This window comes from Dermochelys coriacea, chromosome 3 (genome assembly GCF_009764565.3).
Source record: "Dermochelys coriacea isolate rDerCor1 chromosome 3, rDerCor1.pri.v4, whole genome shotgun sequence".
NCBI lineage: Eukaryota > Metazoa > Chordata > Testudines > Dermochelyidae > Dermochelys > Dermochelys coriacea.
The window spans coordinates 112,703,223-112,717,207 of NC_050070.1; the positions used below are offsets into that span (position 1 = coordinate 112,703,223).

At 42.4% G+C, this 13,985-nt stretch overlaps 1 protein-coding gene across 2 annotated transcripts in view; it reads left to right on the forward strand.

The window, feature by feature from the left end:
- The window catches only part of ADGB (androglobin), a 228,747-nt gene extending 217,428 nt beyond the window's left edge, over nucleotides 1-11,319 (forward strand). Inside the window, exons 33-35 of one of the 2 annotated variants that reach the window (XM_038395342.2) lie at nucleotides 3,891-3,999; nucleotides 6,442-6,625; nucleotides 8,303-11,319. In XM_038395342.2, coding sequence (XP_038251270.1) covers nucleotides 3,891-3,999; nucleotides 6,442-6,625; nucleotides 8,303-8,509 — 500 coding nt within the window. In that variant the 3' untranslated portion in view covers nucleotides 8,510-11,319. The remainder of the gene's footprint in view (nucleotides 1-3,890; nucleotides 4,000-6,441; nucleotides 6,626-8,302) is intronic. The other variant, XM_038395345.2, reaches the window with a different exon arrangement.
- Nucleotides 11,320-13,985: the final 2,666 nt, after the last annotated feature.

Consider the following 13,985-nt stretch of genomic DNA (forward strand, 5'->3'; position numbering starts at 1 on the left):
GCAAATACCACCGTGTAGGGTTTATACAGTGGTGTGGTTAACATCACCTTGGTGGAAGCCATGACCCTGATGGATAACTACGTGCTGGCCAAAATAGTCCAGTCTCACCGACACCGAGGACAGGGGTTCCCAGAACCAGGACACCGAACCCTAGTGAGGGCCATGCTAGGAGAGGAGGCTGAGGGTGGCTGAGCCAGCCGCCCCCCTTTGGATTGCTCCCACCCAGAAGACATGACCAAGGTGGAGCGGTGAGGGGACCAGGATTGCCAAGGAAAGGGGTATGCCCCACTTGGAGACCCTACAGCCCCAAAAGGGAACCAGCCACCTCTGACCCTGAAGGGGAGCTGCTTTGAGTGTGCACAGGAAGCATGTTAGGCAGGAGTGTTCCTTTATGGATTGCAGCTATGGCCAGGCATGGATGGCAGGCACTAGAGATTGTAAGTGGGGCCCAGCCAAAATGCTGCTTGCAGGTATGGGTCAAAGAGCTGAAGAGATGGGCCTGGTAGTCTCCAGGTGTAGCCAAACCATTGTACAGGCAAACATGATAGAGTGTCCCAATATGTTAGATGCTCTGATCTACCCCGAGCGCATCCATGGGGACGTGTGACTCTACCCTGTGACAAACATGCTGCTGAGGGTAGGAGGACACATGGAGACTTGCCGAGTCAGCCTAGTAGCCACCCTGACCTACTTGATCATTTGAGGGCAAGCCTGGAAGTGGATTAGGGAGCTCCTGAAGCAGTGGAGCAGGAATCCCCCACAGAAAGCAACCCAGAGCTGAAAACGAGCAGGCTTATGGGTCAAGACATGGCAGAAGACCCTGGAGGAGGGCTCCTCGGGATAGCCAGGGACACCAACTCAGCAGCCCGCTAGTTCCGGGGACACCCGAGGAAGTAAGTCATGATTGGCTTACCAGAAGATGAGGACTTTGTGAAGGAACAACAAGAGGACTAGACACTAAGCCACACCTGGGAGCAGGTGGCCATCTCTGATGGGGAGGAGGGCGAAACCCAATGGGCAAAGCAGTGGCCCCCACTTCGAACTCTGGAACAAGCAGCTTCACTGAGTGATGAGAGACCGCCAAGTCCCCTCCCCCACAAGTGACGTCTGCTGGTACCCAAGAAGTTCTACAGGAGGTTACCACACTTAGGGAGAGAAAATACACTGGAGAGGTTGGCCCTTAGAGTCTTCTGGCCAGGCATCCACAAAGAAGTGCACAACTTCAGTGCCTTGTGCCCCAAATGCTAGTTGACAGGGTCCAAAGGGATTCCAAAGTCCTCCCTAATCTGCTCTCTGTGGTGGGTACCCTTCAAATGGGTAGGAATGGATTTATTGGGCACCCTTCAGAAGAACGCACAAGGCCACCATTATATATTAGTGATAGTAGAATGTGCCATGTAGTACCCTGAAGCCAACCCGCTAGACACAACTAATGCACCCACCATAGCGAATGAATTCATGAAGATCAGAATATGAAGGCATTGACAGACAAGAGATTCAACTTCTTGTCTGAACTGATGCAGGAATTGTGCAAACTGATGAATATCAAAGCACTCAGGATTTCTGTCTATCATCTGCCAATGGCTGGGTTGGTGGAGCTGTTCAGTGGGACACTGAAAGCCATGTTGAGCAAATTCATTGATGCAGACCCTTGGCACTGGGACCAACTGCTATCATCATTGCTATCTGCTGTACAGGAGATCATACAAGCCACCATGGGGTTCTTGCCCTTTGACCTTCTGTATGGGAGGCAACCCAGAGGAATTTTGGCCCTCCTTTGGGGAGCATGGGAAGAACAGGAGTCTCTGGTCATGGGCTCAGTGCAGTATGTGCTCCAACTAAGAGTACACCTGAAAACACTAGTGAGATTTGCCAAGGAAAACCTGTTGAAGGCCCAACAAACCCAGAAATGTACCTACAACAAGGGGGCACAATGTGAACATTCAAACGAGGAGACAGGGTGGTGGTGTTACTCCTGACATCTGAATCAAAACTATTGGCCCAGTGACAGGGGCCATCTGAAGTAGTAAGAAAGGTAGGGCCAATGGACTATAACATCCATCAGCCTGTGAGATGGAAGAACACATAAATGTATCACATCTGATAGCCCCGTATGCCCCAGAACCAGAAGTGGGGCCTCAAGCCATTACATCCCTGGACCAAATCCCTGTGCCAGTGGGGTCAGAGATCAACTGGAGGCAGTAAGCCCAAATACTACAACTGACTCAGGCCTTCCCCATGGTGTTCTTTGCCCTCCCTGGGGGACTCCCTTAACCCAACATCACATTGCAATGATGCCCAGACAGAGAATCATCAACCCCTGCTGAAGATGTGGGAAGCACCCCTGGCTATGCTAAACCTGGGGGTCATTGAGTGGATCCCACAGTGAGTGGAAGAATCTTATTGTGCTAGTGCCAAAACCTGATAGCTCAACAAGATTCTACATAGACTTTAGAAAGATCAATGCTATATCAAGATTCAACATGTATCTGATGCCTCAGGTGGATGAGCTACTACAGAGACTGGGAACCCCGAGTACCATGTTTGATTTGCTAAGGGATACTGGCAAATCCCCCGGACAAAGGTATCCTGGGAAAAGACAGCCTTCCCTATTCCCTTCGGCCTCTATCAGTTTGTGACCATGCCCTTTGGCCTGCGTGGAGCAGCCGCCACCTTTTAGTGACTGATAGACAATGTGCTGCATCCCCACTACCATTATGTAGCTGCCTATATTGATGACATAGCCATCTAAAGCTGCAGCTAGGAAGACCGCACATCACTGCGATTATGCAGGCCCTCAGGAGGTCAGGGACATACTGCAAATCCTGCCAAATACCACCTGGGACAGAGATAAGTAACATACCTTGGGTACACTATGGGACAGGACTGGCTACATCCCCTGGTGGATAAGGTCCATGCATTGACCTGTCTGACCCCATCAACCTAGAAGCAAGTACCACATTTCCTAGACCTCACTGGCTATTATAGGCTGTGCCTGGCTTCACCACAGTAGCTGCCGCCCTTACTGACCTGGTAAAAAGCACCCGCCGCAGAAGGGTGCAAGGAGACAGAGGAAAGTGACAAGGCCTTCAGAAGAACTCGCTAACCCAGATGCCAGTTCTCTTCAACCATAATTTTTCAAAACTGTTTATCCTCCAGATGGACACGTTGGAAGTGGGTCTCTGGGCTGTGTTGACCTAAGAGGTAGAACTACTAATTTCATACAAAATTTCAAATGCTACATAATTTAGAGATGAAACAGAGCTGTAACATTTGGATCAAAAATTCAAACAAACCACAGTCTGGGGGCACATGAGTCTAAGATTTTAATCTGGTCTGTTATGAAGATGGGGTCAAAAACTGAATTCTGATTTTGGATTCAACTCTACTTTCCCCCGCAAAGCTCAGAGGATTTTGGACCTGGGGTTTTGCTTTAGGTCCATCAGCACTTACAGTATCATAGCATTCTCCTGACACCAGATATAATAAAGGTTGAAAAATTGTTTCTGTAATAAACCCTTAATTTCACATACTCATATCTATCTCACACTTTTGCCTTTGGTCTCAGATCCTTTGGGGAGATGAATAACTTGTAAATGGCTGAAATTGGCCATAGTAGTTTGTGAGCAATATGGGTTTAACTAAGTTTATATATAAAATAGATATTGTGAAGGTTTAAAAATGTTCCTTGACAGATGTACAATACTTTCCATCTTCTAGGATTCTGTAATGATAACACAAGAAATAGCAGTCGCTAAGTGTTAGTTGTTCTCCTGCTCAGCCTGTAATAATGTGTGCTGCTGAGCCAGAAGAGGATAGAACTTTATTAAGAAGGAGAGGAGAATTTTCATGGCAAAACAAAGTAACCAGTTTAATCTATTTTATTGCAGATGCAGTTTCTTTTGTGCCTGAAATAACAGCATCACCAGCAGGCACTGACACAAGCACACAAGCTCAGCAAAAGGAATGGGAACCTCTAGACCTAACCCCCTACATTAGGTAAATTGTAGCAAATGTAATTAAATGCTAAAAAATATGTTAATGCAGTATTTACAGTAAGAATTTACAAATAGAAGAGTTAGAAATGCATTATGTTGTTTCCACAATTCTAACTCATCCCTGGGTGCATACAGTATAGACTGCAGTACTTTGAATTACTGTATATGGTATTAGCTTTTATATGCTTGTCACAGTAGTTGTAGAAACCACGATTGCATTCTGAGCTCACTTTCATGTTATGAAACTGAAGTAATTCAGCTGAAGTCAATAGTTTTTTCACATTTACAGAGGTATAAGTGATATCAGAATTTGGCTTGATACCTGACTTTTGTGTGTTTAAAATCTATACCTTACTATATCTAAGTGCAATTAATTTTCTTTGTATAAAAATAAATAAAAAAGGAATTGAACAATAGCACAATGTGTGACATGAGAATTAAATATGTGGAATCCAGACAATGCACATGCTGGGAAATTTATTTTAATGTGTGTTTGTTTCAATTATCATACATTAAAATAATCATATTTAGTGCACTTCCAGTATGTCAGTGTGTGATGCAAGATTCAAGTACTATATTTAATGCACATGTAATGTAATGATATATTTAAATAAATATGTCTATTCACTGGAATAAATACATGTTTTACTGTGTGTTAATGTGCAGCTATCTAGATATAGACACACTTAGGCCCCAGTTCACTGAAGCATGTTTTAAGTCCGTTCCTATTCAGGCCAGCACTTAAGCACATCATTGACTTCAATGGAACTTAAGCACATTGTGATGGGTTGGGTCACAGAGACCCCCTTGGGACTGACACCTGATGTGCTGAGACTACCTCTGAGCCATTTTCCCTGCCACCTTGGGACTTCAGTACCATGTCTTGTTGAGCCAGACATGCTAGCCTGCTGCAAACACAGACCCAGATCCAAACCACGTCCACCAAAAGCTGCAGACTTAACTGAAATCAGCATAAGAAGTGCTCCTGTCTCTAGCACCCAGATACCCAGTTCCCAGTGGGATCCAAACCCCAAATAAATCCATTTTACTCTGTATAAAGCTTATACAGAGTAAACTCATAAATTGTCTGTCCTCTATAACACTGATAGAGAGATATACAGAGCTGTTTACTCCCCCAGGTATTAATTACTTGCTGTGGATTAATTAATAAGCAAACAGTGATTTTATTAAGTATAAAAAGTAGGATTTAAGTGGTTCCAAGTAATAACAGACAGAACAAAGCAAGTCACCAAGTAAAATAAAGCAAAACATGCAAGTCTAAGCCTAATACATTTAAGAAACTGATTATAGATGAAATCTCACCCTGAAAGATGTTCCAATAAGCTTCTTTCACAGACTAGATTCCTTCCTAGTCTGGGCCCAATCCTTTCCCCTAGTACAATCCTTGTTAGTTCCAGCTCAGGTGGTAACTAGGGGATTTCTCATGACTGGAACCTCCTTTGTTCTCTTCCACCCCCTTTTATAGCTTTGGCACAAGGCGGAAATCTTTTGTCTCTATGTGTCCCCACCCCTCCTTCCAAATGGAAAAGCACCAAGTTTAAGATGGAAGTCATCAAAATTCTAAACCACCATTAATGGCCCACACTTCGCATAACTACAATAGGACCTCAGAGTTATATTTTATATTCCTAGTTTCAGATAAAAGATTGATACATGCATACAAATAGGATGAACACACTCAGTAGATTATAAGCTTTGTAATGATACCTTACAAGAGACCTTTTGCTTGAAGCATATTCCAGTTACATTATATTCACACTCATTAGCATATTTTCATAAAATCATATGAAGTGCAACATCACACACTTGCTTAAAGTTAAGCACATATTGAAGTGCGGTCCTGCATAAAGACAATTTCCTGAATCAGTGCTTTAACTGGGAAGGAAACTGGTATAATACTGAAGAGAATGAAATTAAGACAGCAGACAGTTTGACCCAATATCTTGTCACATTCTTGACTCTTTCTAGGATTTTATGTTATGTCTTCAATAGTTTATAGCATCTTTATCTCTCAATCAATTTTTATTAACATCATCAAAACTCTTACAGGTACTCACTGAGCACATACCATTTAAAAATTGTGTTGAGTTATTGCAATATGAAAAAGATCTGAAAATATCCCTGTTTTGTGAGAAACACTTGAATTCTCATCCAGATAACTAAAATAGGGATGAGCACAATTTTACCAAAATTTTAAAACAAAGGATCAAGTATGAGAAATTTTGGCCAAAAGAATAATTTTTCCAGTTATGATCATCGGTAAACAATGGGTGAGAATAAAAGTGGCTCCTTAGCCATACCTAGAATCATGATATAACATTGAATTGTACAATTAGATATATTGTATACAGGCAATCAGTCATGTAAAAACTGTTCTAATCTGCCTGTGAAGTGAGACAAATAATGTTTGTATTTCCTACAGAAAAACAGAGCCTGAGCCTGTGCTAAGAAATGAGTCTATCGTTCAACAGCAGGAGCTGCGTAAAGCAGAAGAAATAAATCATTTTAGGGAGCTTCGGCAGCTGGTTCTGGAACAAAGAGAAAAAGACCAAAATGCTCGCACATTATTGAAGCAAAATATGCTTGAAATGTATGAGCATATACAAGTAAGTCCATAGATAGGTTTTCTGTGATTTCAGCCACATATGCATACACACCCATTTGGCCTTCGATAATAAGTACACTTCATTAGAGTAAATGAGCCTGAAATGTCACTTGAGCCATGGTTAAAGCACAAGGTTCCCAGAAAAATATTAGTGTCACACAACACTGTAGAGGTGATACTCTAGAATACATTTCTTGAGCTACTACTTTCTAGGGGCACTTCTTTGTAATTAACAACATAGCAGGATGGTTCAAAGTGAAAGTAAGCAGAGTGTTTGGTACATACCTGTATGTATGTACTAGATCTGGCATTTCCAGTTTGGCCTTTTTTGATGCAGAGCCATGTAGCTTTTTTCAGTAAGGAGAGGAAACTTAGTAGAAAATAAAAAACTGGATTGACAAAAAAATAATCACTGCTGATGTTTTCAATTGAACAATACAATATTGGTATGTTGCAGTCTTTCTGAAATCTGCATAAGGCCAGTTAGCAAGCTATTAGAGTTCTTAAGTCTTGACGAAACACAGCTACAAATAATACACTCAGCATAAGGTACAACATTAGTGCAGTATGTCAAGGTTGGGATCTATTTAATAGTTGAAGTGGGTAAAGATACCTTAACAAAATTGACTTAAGCTTTAAGAGTCAATAAGAGCAATATGATTTTTGACAAGCAAGCCACAGAGATGCATTAATCACCATGAATCAAATGACCCCAGTCCTGATATTTTAGAGCTGGATAAAAGCCAGTGAAAGTATCCTTCCAATAAGATGGATTGATTTATTGCAGTCATTTTAACTTTCTCCTTCATAAAAGCTCCCATATGCCATACTGAATGATGCACAATACATAAATAGGCATATAACATAAACTGATGGATTACAGGCCTGCAACGGGTGAAGGGAGCTTGCAGGACTGGGTCCTTAATAAAGCACACACAATGTGCTTCAGAATTTACTAGCTTTTTTTAGGTGCCTTAATTTTAAGGTGCCCAACTTGGAACATCTTAAAGGGGCTGATTTTTAGAGGGTTGTTGTTCAGCACTCAAAATCTTCAGTTACTTCTGAACATCTTGGCCACACTAATCAGCACTTAAAGTGTTTTCATCCATAGATCTCAGAGCACTTTACAAGGTTAACTAAGAATCATTATTCCTGTTTTACAGATGGGGAATCTGAAGCATGGAGAGGTTAAGGGGGAAAATTTCAAAAGCGAGTTTGGGGCCTAAGTCTCATTGAAGGTCAGAGGGACTTGGACAGCTTAGTCACTTTTGAAAATGGGACTTAACATAAAATTTTCAGGAGTGCCTAAATCTCATTTTCAAAAGTGACAAAAGCTCTTAGGAGCTTGACTTGCAATGATATTTAGGTTCCATAGTCACTTCTGATAGTGTGGATAGTCCTCTATCCACACTAATTGCTTATGGTACTAGAAATGCTTTTAAAAAGAAGATTGTTGTAAACTACTACTGTAAACTTGTTCCTCTTCTTCTTGATGTAAAAGATCACCTGTTTGTAATCACTGAGCAACTCTGTCACAGAACTATAGACAATGCATATGCATTAACAAGTAAGGGAGAAACTAGAAAATCAGGAGCAAGAAACATAAATGTCAGGGTACTCAACCTTATCATATATATGCATGCTCATTTGTTTGGGGGTGGGATTTGTTTTTGGATAGGCATCCTTAGATGAAGCACGAGGCAAGGTTCTCAGTGCTCGGGAAGCATACAGAAGTAAGCTACTAGAGGCTGAACTCAAAAAACAAGAAGCACTAGCCGCTGAAGAAGCAGCCGTTCGAGCAGAGCAAGAGAAGAAAAGTCCAGATGCACAGAAAAAAAAGGAAGGAAAAAGTGCAGGGAAAAAAAGTAGCGGCCTGAAAGGTTAACTCTACCCATTGTTTAGGAAAGAGAATTTATTTTTAATGATGAAAAGAATTATTCAATATTTTTCTAAGTCGATGTTTTGTTACCCAGAAAATGCAGTTTTTTCTCTTTTCCAGGTATTATTCCAAAATCCATCTAGTATTTCTTTCTTTTTAACATGAAAAGTTCGTGGTTTTCATATGATAAATGATAATCACTACCATTACAGTTTATCTGTTTTAACTGAAATAAAATTTTGCACTAAAAATATTCATATTGTATTGGACTTGTTCTCCCAGTACCACGTGTCTGTCCCCCATTTTTCAATTTAAAAAAACAGTCAACAAAAAGGCAATAACATTGCTGAAAGCATTGGATCAAAAAGAAAAGAGGTATTATTTTTAACAGGGCACGAGGAATCAAGAAAAGTCGCTTACCCTCATGTGGAAATTTCTCTAGCATTCCAAAAGGTTTACAGATGTCCAGTTTCAAGACTGTACCTAGGACTAGTTTCTTCGATGGGCTTATACTCTTGACTTCACCAGAGTCAAACTAAGGATGAATTTGGGCTCTTAGATTCTGTGTCACTGAATTTTGCAGAAACATGAATTCTTTCAGTGGATGATGAGTTGTGTTATGCATACTAATTAAGTAGTACTGCACCATTCTATTTCATATGCAGAATTCAAAATGTTTAGAAAAGACATTCATACTAGACACCTCGAAGCTATTTGGCTACTACAGCTTTTTTTTCTTCTTCACATCTAGCTCCACCCTCACAAATTCTTTCAAATCCTAGACTAACCAACTGTGACCCTCATGTCACACCATTAAAATTTATGGCTGTATACTAAAAATTGTGAATTACTGGACTACATTACTCTCTTCCCCTTTTTTTCTTCCTGTCCAGGTCTCATTTCAGTTTTTATGTAGTAGTTTTTATCTTTTGCAGGGGGCAGTGAGGAGGGAGCATTTCATGTTGAGGTCACAGCTCAGTGTAATTCAGGTCCCATAGCACAGTAGCTGATGGGCTTTCATCCAAGGGTTCTCAGGACAAATTATTTGTTGGCCTCAGAGTCCAGCCACCAACTCTTGCTGGTGGCTGCTCTTACTCTTTTCCCTAAAATATTTAACTTTAGGAAAAACAAATAAATATGCACATACACGCATCCAAATCATTGTAATGTATTTATTGCTAGCTGCTAAGTCTGTTGTGAAAAATGATATTAACAAACATAGATGTATCACTTTTCATAGCAGACTTACTCAGCCCCCACAAGCCTGGGGACAAATTAAGCCCTGGATGGGGAATTGGGGGGCGGGCAGCAGGGGCCAGGGGCAATGGGGGTCGGCGGCCAGGGGAGGCAGCAGGGAGCTGGAGCCTGAACCCCTGCATCTGAGGGACGGAGCTCAAAGTCATGTAGCTGGAGCGTGCAGCCAAAGCCCAGGTCTGGCACCAAAAGCCCCATGGCCAGAGCCTACTAACTGGCTACCACAGGGCTGAAGCCCAAAGCCTGAACCCCACTGCCTCTGAGAAGGTGCGGAACTCACCAGATGCAAGCTCCTCCAGTGTTGTGCCCCAGGTGTCTCCAGAGGGGGGCAGGGCGCAACCCCCCCAGCAATCAACACCAAGGGGTGTTGATTCGGGAGCAACAGGAAGGGGAGAGCTCCCCACCCCAACCCATCACAACCCAGGAGGCTGTGGGCACAAGAAAAACCCCTGGTGGCCACATGCGGTCATGGTGGCTGCATTTGAGAACCACTGATAGGCCATGTCGACACTAGAGAGCTTAGCGACACATCTATACTGATGCAGCTATGCCACTGTAAGATCTCTCATGTAGTCATCTCTGCTGACAGGAGAGAGATCTCCAGTTGACATAATTACTCCACCCCCAACGAGAAGTGTATCTGCTGCCAACATAAGTGCTGATGTGGACAGTGCTATGTTGGTGTAACTTATGTTGCTCAGGGGTGTGTTTTTTCACACCACCTCAGAACATAAGTTATACCTACGTAAGTGATAGTGTAGACATAGCCTTAGAGCCCATGGAGCCTTGATTGGAATTTAAAGCTGTTCCCCAGAGATAGAAACACTAGGGGTGTGCAGTGACAGTTACCTGGCCTTCTCCATAAAGGGTGAAAGCACTTATTAGAGCAGCTGCTTATATGGGTATAGAAAGTCCTTCACTTTGGGATATAGTCATCACACATGAAGATAGATATATGTGATATCCAATCCTTGTAGAAAGAGCCCATGTTCAAAATCTTTTTAAATCACAACAGCTAGAGCAAGTGACTCAAAAACATTCTGAGGTCACTCAGTCATATTTAGCCATTTGAGCACCCACTGCAGAATAAACCATTCCTCCTTCAGCTATTCAGGTCGCCGCCACTTTGATCAACTCCTCACTAGTTGGTTTGAATCACTTTGTTAAATTGATTTAAGGGCGTAATCTGTGGGAAGGACATCAGTCATTCCACCCCCCCACCCCCACCCCCATCCCCACAGCACTAGCTGCACTGTTGTATGAGTCACATTTAAAAACTCTGTTTACTGTAAACAGTTCTCAGCTGTAGCCAGATGGAATCCGAACAAAGTTTGGATGCCAACGTGAAACAAATCAAATTAAAATTGTGGCTTTAAACTCAGTTGTTCTGACAGCAGATGATGCTAAAAGGTGACATTTCTTTTGTAGCCTCTTTTCTCTTTCCTCCTCTTCCCTTTCTAGTGTGTTCTCACCCATTCCCTTGCTGATTGTTGGGCTTTCCAGCTTCCTTCTCATCTTAAAGCATATCAGCACCCTCCTCCACTCATTCTGTGATGTACCCTTTCATTCTGTGCATTCTATCTCACACACACACGTCTCCTGTGAAGCCCAGTCTGACACTCCATCCCCTCAAGCCTGTTCCAATTAATTTTGTTGTATATGCAAATAAGAATATGAAACCAGACTCCTCCTCGTACATTGGCCACCTATAGTTCAGAGCTCAGGAGCCTAGTAAGTTTTGGATTGTAGCTGTAGGCTGCAAATGAAAAACCTTGTCAGTAGTGTGCAGGACTAGCTCATTTTGTTCTCTGCATTTCATAATATAGTGTTATTGCTATATTCAATACCATTTCCATGGCAATGGCACATGTTGGCCTTTTTCTTGTGTGATTCTGTGATAAGACTTCTGTAGAAGAGGATGAGATTAAAGTGATCTTCTTGATGTCTCCGTAAATGCTACTATTGTCAAAATAAAAATTGGTTTCAGAGTAGCAGCCGTGTTAGTCTGTATTTGTAAAAAGAAAAGGAGGACTTGTGGCACCTTAGAGACTAAAAAATGTATTTGAGCATAAGCTTTTGTGGGCTACAGCCCACTTCATCAGATGCATGCTGTGGAAAATACAGTAGGACGATTTTATATACACAGAGAACATGAAACAATGGGTGTTACCATATACACTATAATGAGAGTGATCAGTTAAGGTGAGCTATTACCAGCAGGAGAGAAAAAAAACTTTTTGTAGTGATAATCAAGATGGGCCATTTCCAGCAGTTGACAAGAACGTGTGAGGAACAATAGGGGGGGGAAATAAACATGGGGAAATAGTTTTACTTTGTGTAATGACACATCCACTCCCAGTCTTTATTCAAGCCTAATGGTGTCCAGTTTGCAAATTAATTCCAATTCAGCAGTCTCTCATTGGAGTCCTCTGGGTAAGCACCAGCGTTGTATATTGCAAACGCTTTTATATGCATTGGAAAGTATCTTGGGAAGGGTTGAAGTGTGAGTGTGGAGTGAAAGATTCCTATTTAGGTTACAAGAGGCCGAAGAGGGAGTAAGGGAGAAAGGAATGGGTTAACTCGATGATCCAACCAGGCCCAAAGATAAGGAACGAAACTGCAGTCCAAGGCCAGTGCATACAAACAAGCTCTCTGCAGCCAAACCACCAGAAGCCTGTCTCCCAACCCCAGCCAGCCCTGAGAAAGGAGAACTGAGCCAGACAAAACTGAAGGGGTTGCAAAACTAATAAGATTGCAAAGGCAAGTGAGTGGGAACACAACAGCCTCGTGACCCTGAAACCGGTGTTTTGGGGAAGCTCAGGGAGCCGCAGAAGGCCGGTTCAGACTGGTACAGAGAGCATGGGGGACGGGGGTCCCTGGACGGAATGCTCCCAGAAGAACCCAGGGCTTAAAACCCTCCTGAGAGCTGAAGCAAGTGGGAGATTTACAGCAAACCCTAGACGACCTATGCACAGGGCAGAACTCTCGTCTGCCCTTCCCCCTCTTCTTCTTACGTTACACCCAGGCTTGGCCAGCCTTGGGTTGTGCGTGTGTAAGTATGAAAGTGGGTTAGGGCTCAGGCACTAATGCTTTCTTCCTCCCTCTGAGTGATGTGGGGTGCACCCAGCACTCACCACTGTTATTTGGTTAATAAAGCTTTAAACTTAGTCACTTGGTGTGTTCCTTCATCTCATCCCCTAAAGATCCTGTGGCCTCAACGTGATCACCTGAAGCCCCGGCAGATTGGTAACATAAATCTGTCACCCTATGCCATTCTGTTGTGGAAACTGAATCACTTCCAAAAACCATCAAAACAGAGAGGAAGTAAATTCCTATAAAGTGTCAGGAATGGGACTAAGCCTCATGATGACAATGAATCGTCACATGGAATACAGTTACAAACTGAGTTAAACTATTGACAAATGTACTCAGCCCTTCGTCATCAAACACTGTTCTGATGACATAGGCACAATTCAAATTGCCATAATTTCTCATTTTAAAAAGTAAAGTGGCACATTAAGACTCTGACGTAGTTCAGGAAATGGCTCTATCAGTTCATCTGTCATTTTACCCATGTAGCTATTGGGATGGAGTAAATTACTATACACGTTGTGCACGTTTAATTGAATATACTTTGGAATGTGGGGCTGTGCTAAGAGAACTGCGTCAGTTTTACAAAATCCCCACACATATGCCGGTAATGAAAATATTCTCTTCACTGCTGATAGAGCTGGGAAGAAAATCAGCCTAATTTGGAGTGTGGTGCTTTTGGACTGTGCCAAAGATTCTGAGTAACTATACCCCAGAAACAGGTGATTGCTGAAGTTCCTAATGTAGTTTCATGCCCAATAAATCCACTCAGTCTTTCTCACACATTTCATTGCACATCAGGATCGATAGTCAATAAGCAGAAAAAGGAGACACTGCTGAAATATTCAGGAAAGTGGATCAGTTCTAGGGTTGCCACCCCTCCAGGACTGTCCTGAAATCTCCAGGAATTAAAGATTAATCGTTAACTAAAGATTATGTCATGATGAAACCTCCAGGAATACAGCCAACCGAAACTGGCACCCCTGGTCAGTTCCAGCCATGTCCGCTTCACAGGTTGGTGAACCTTAATCTTTGAACCCTTTACAATGAGTCTGATGATCAAGTTAAAACAGGCCAATATGTTTTAATATAACTGATTGTTACCTATAATACTAAAACAAGCATAACAAAGGCTATG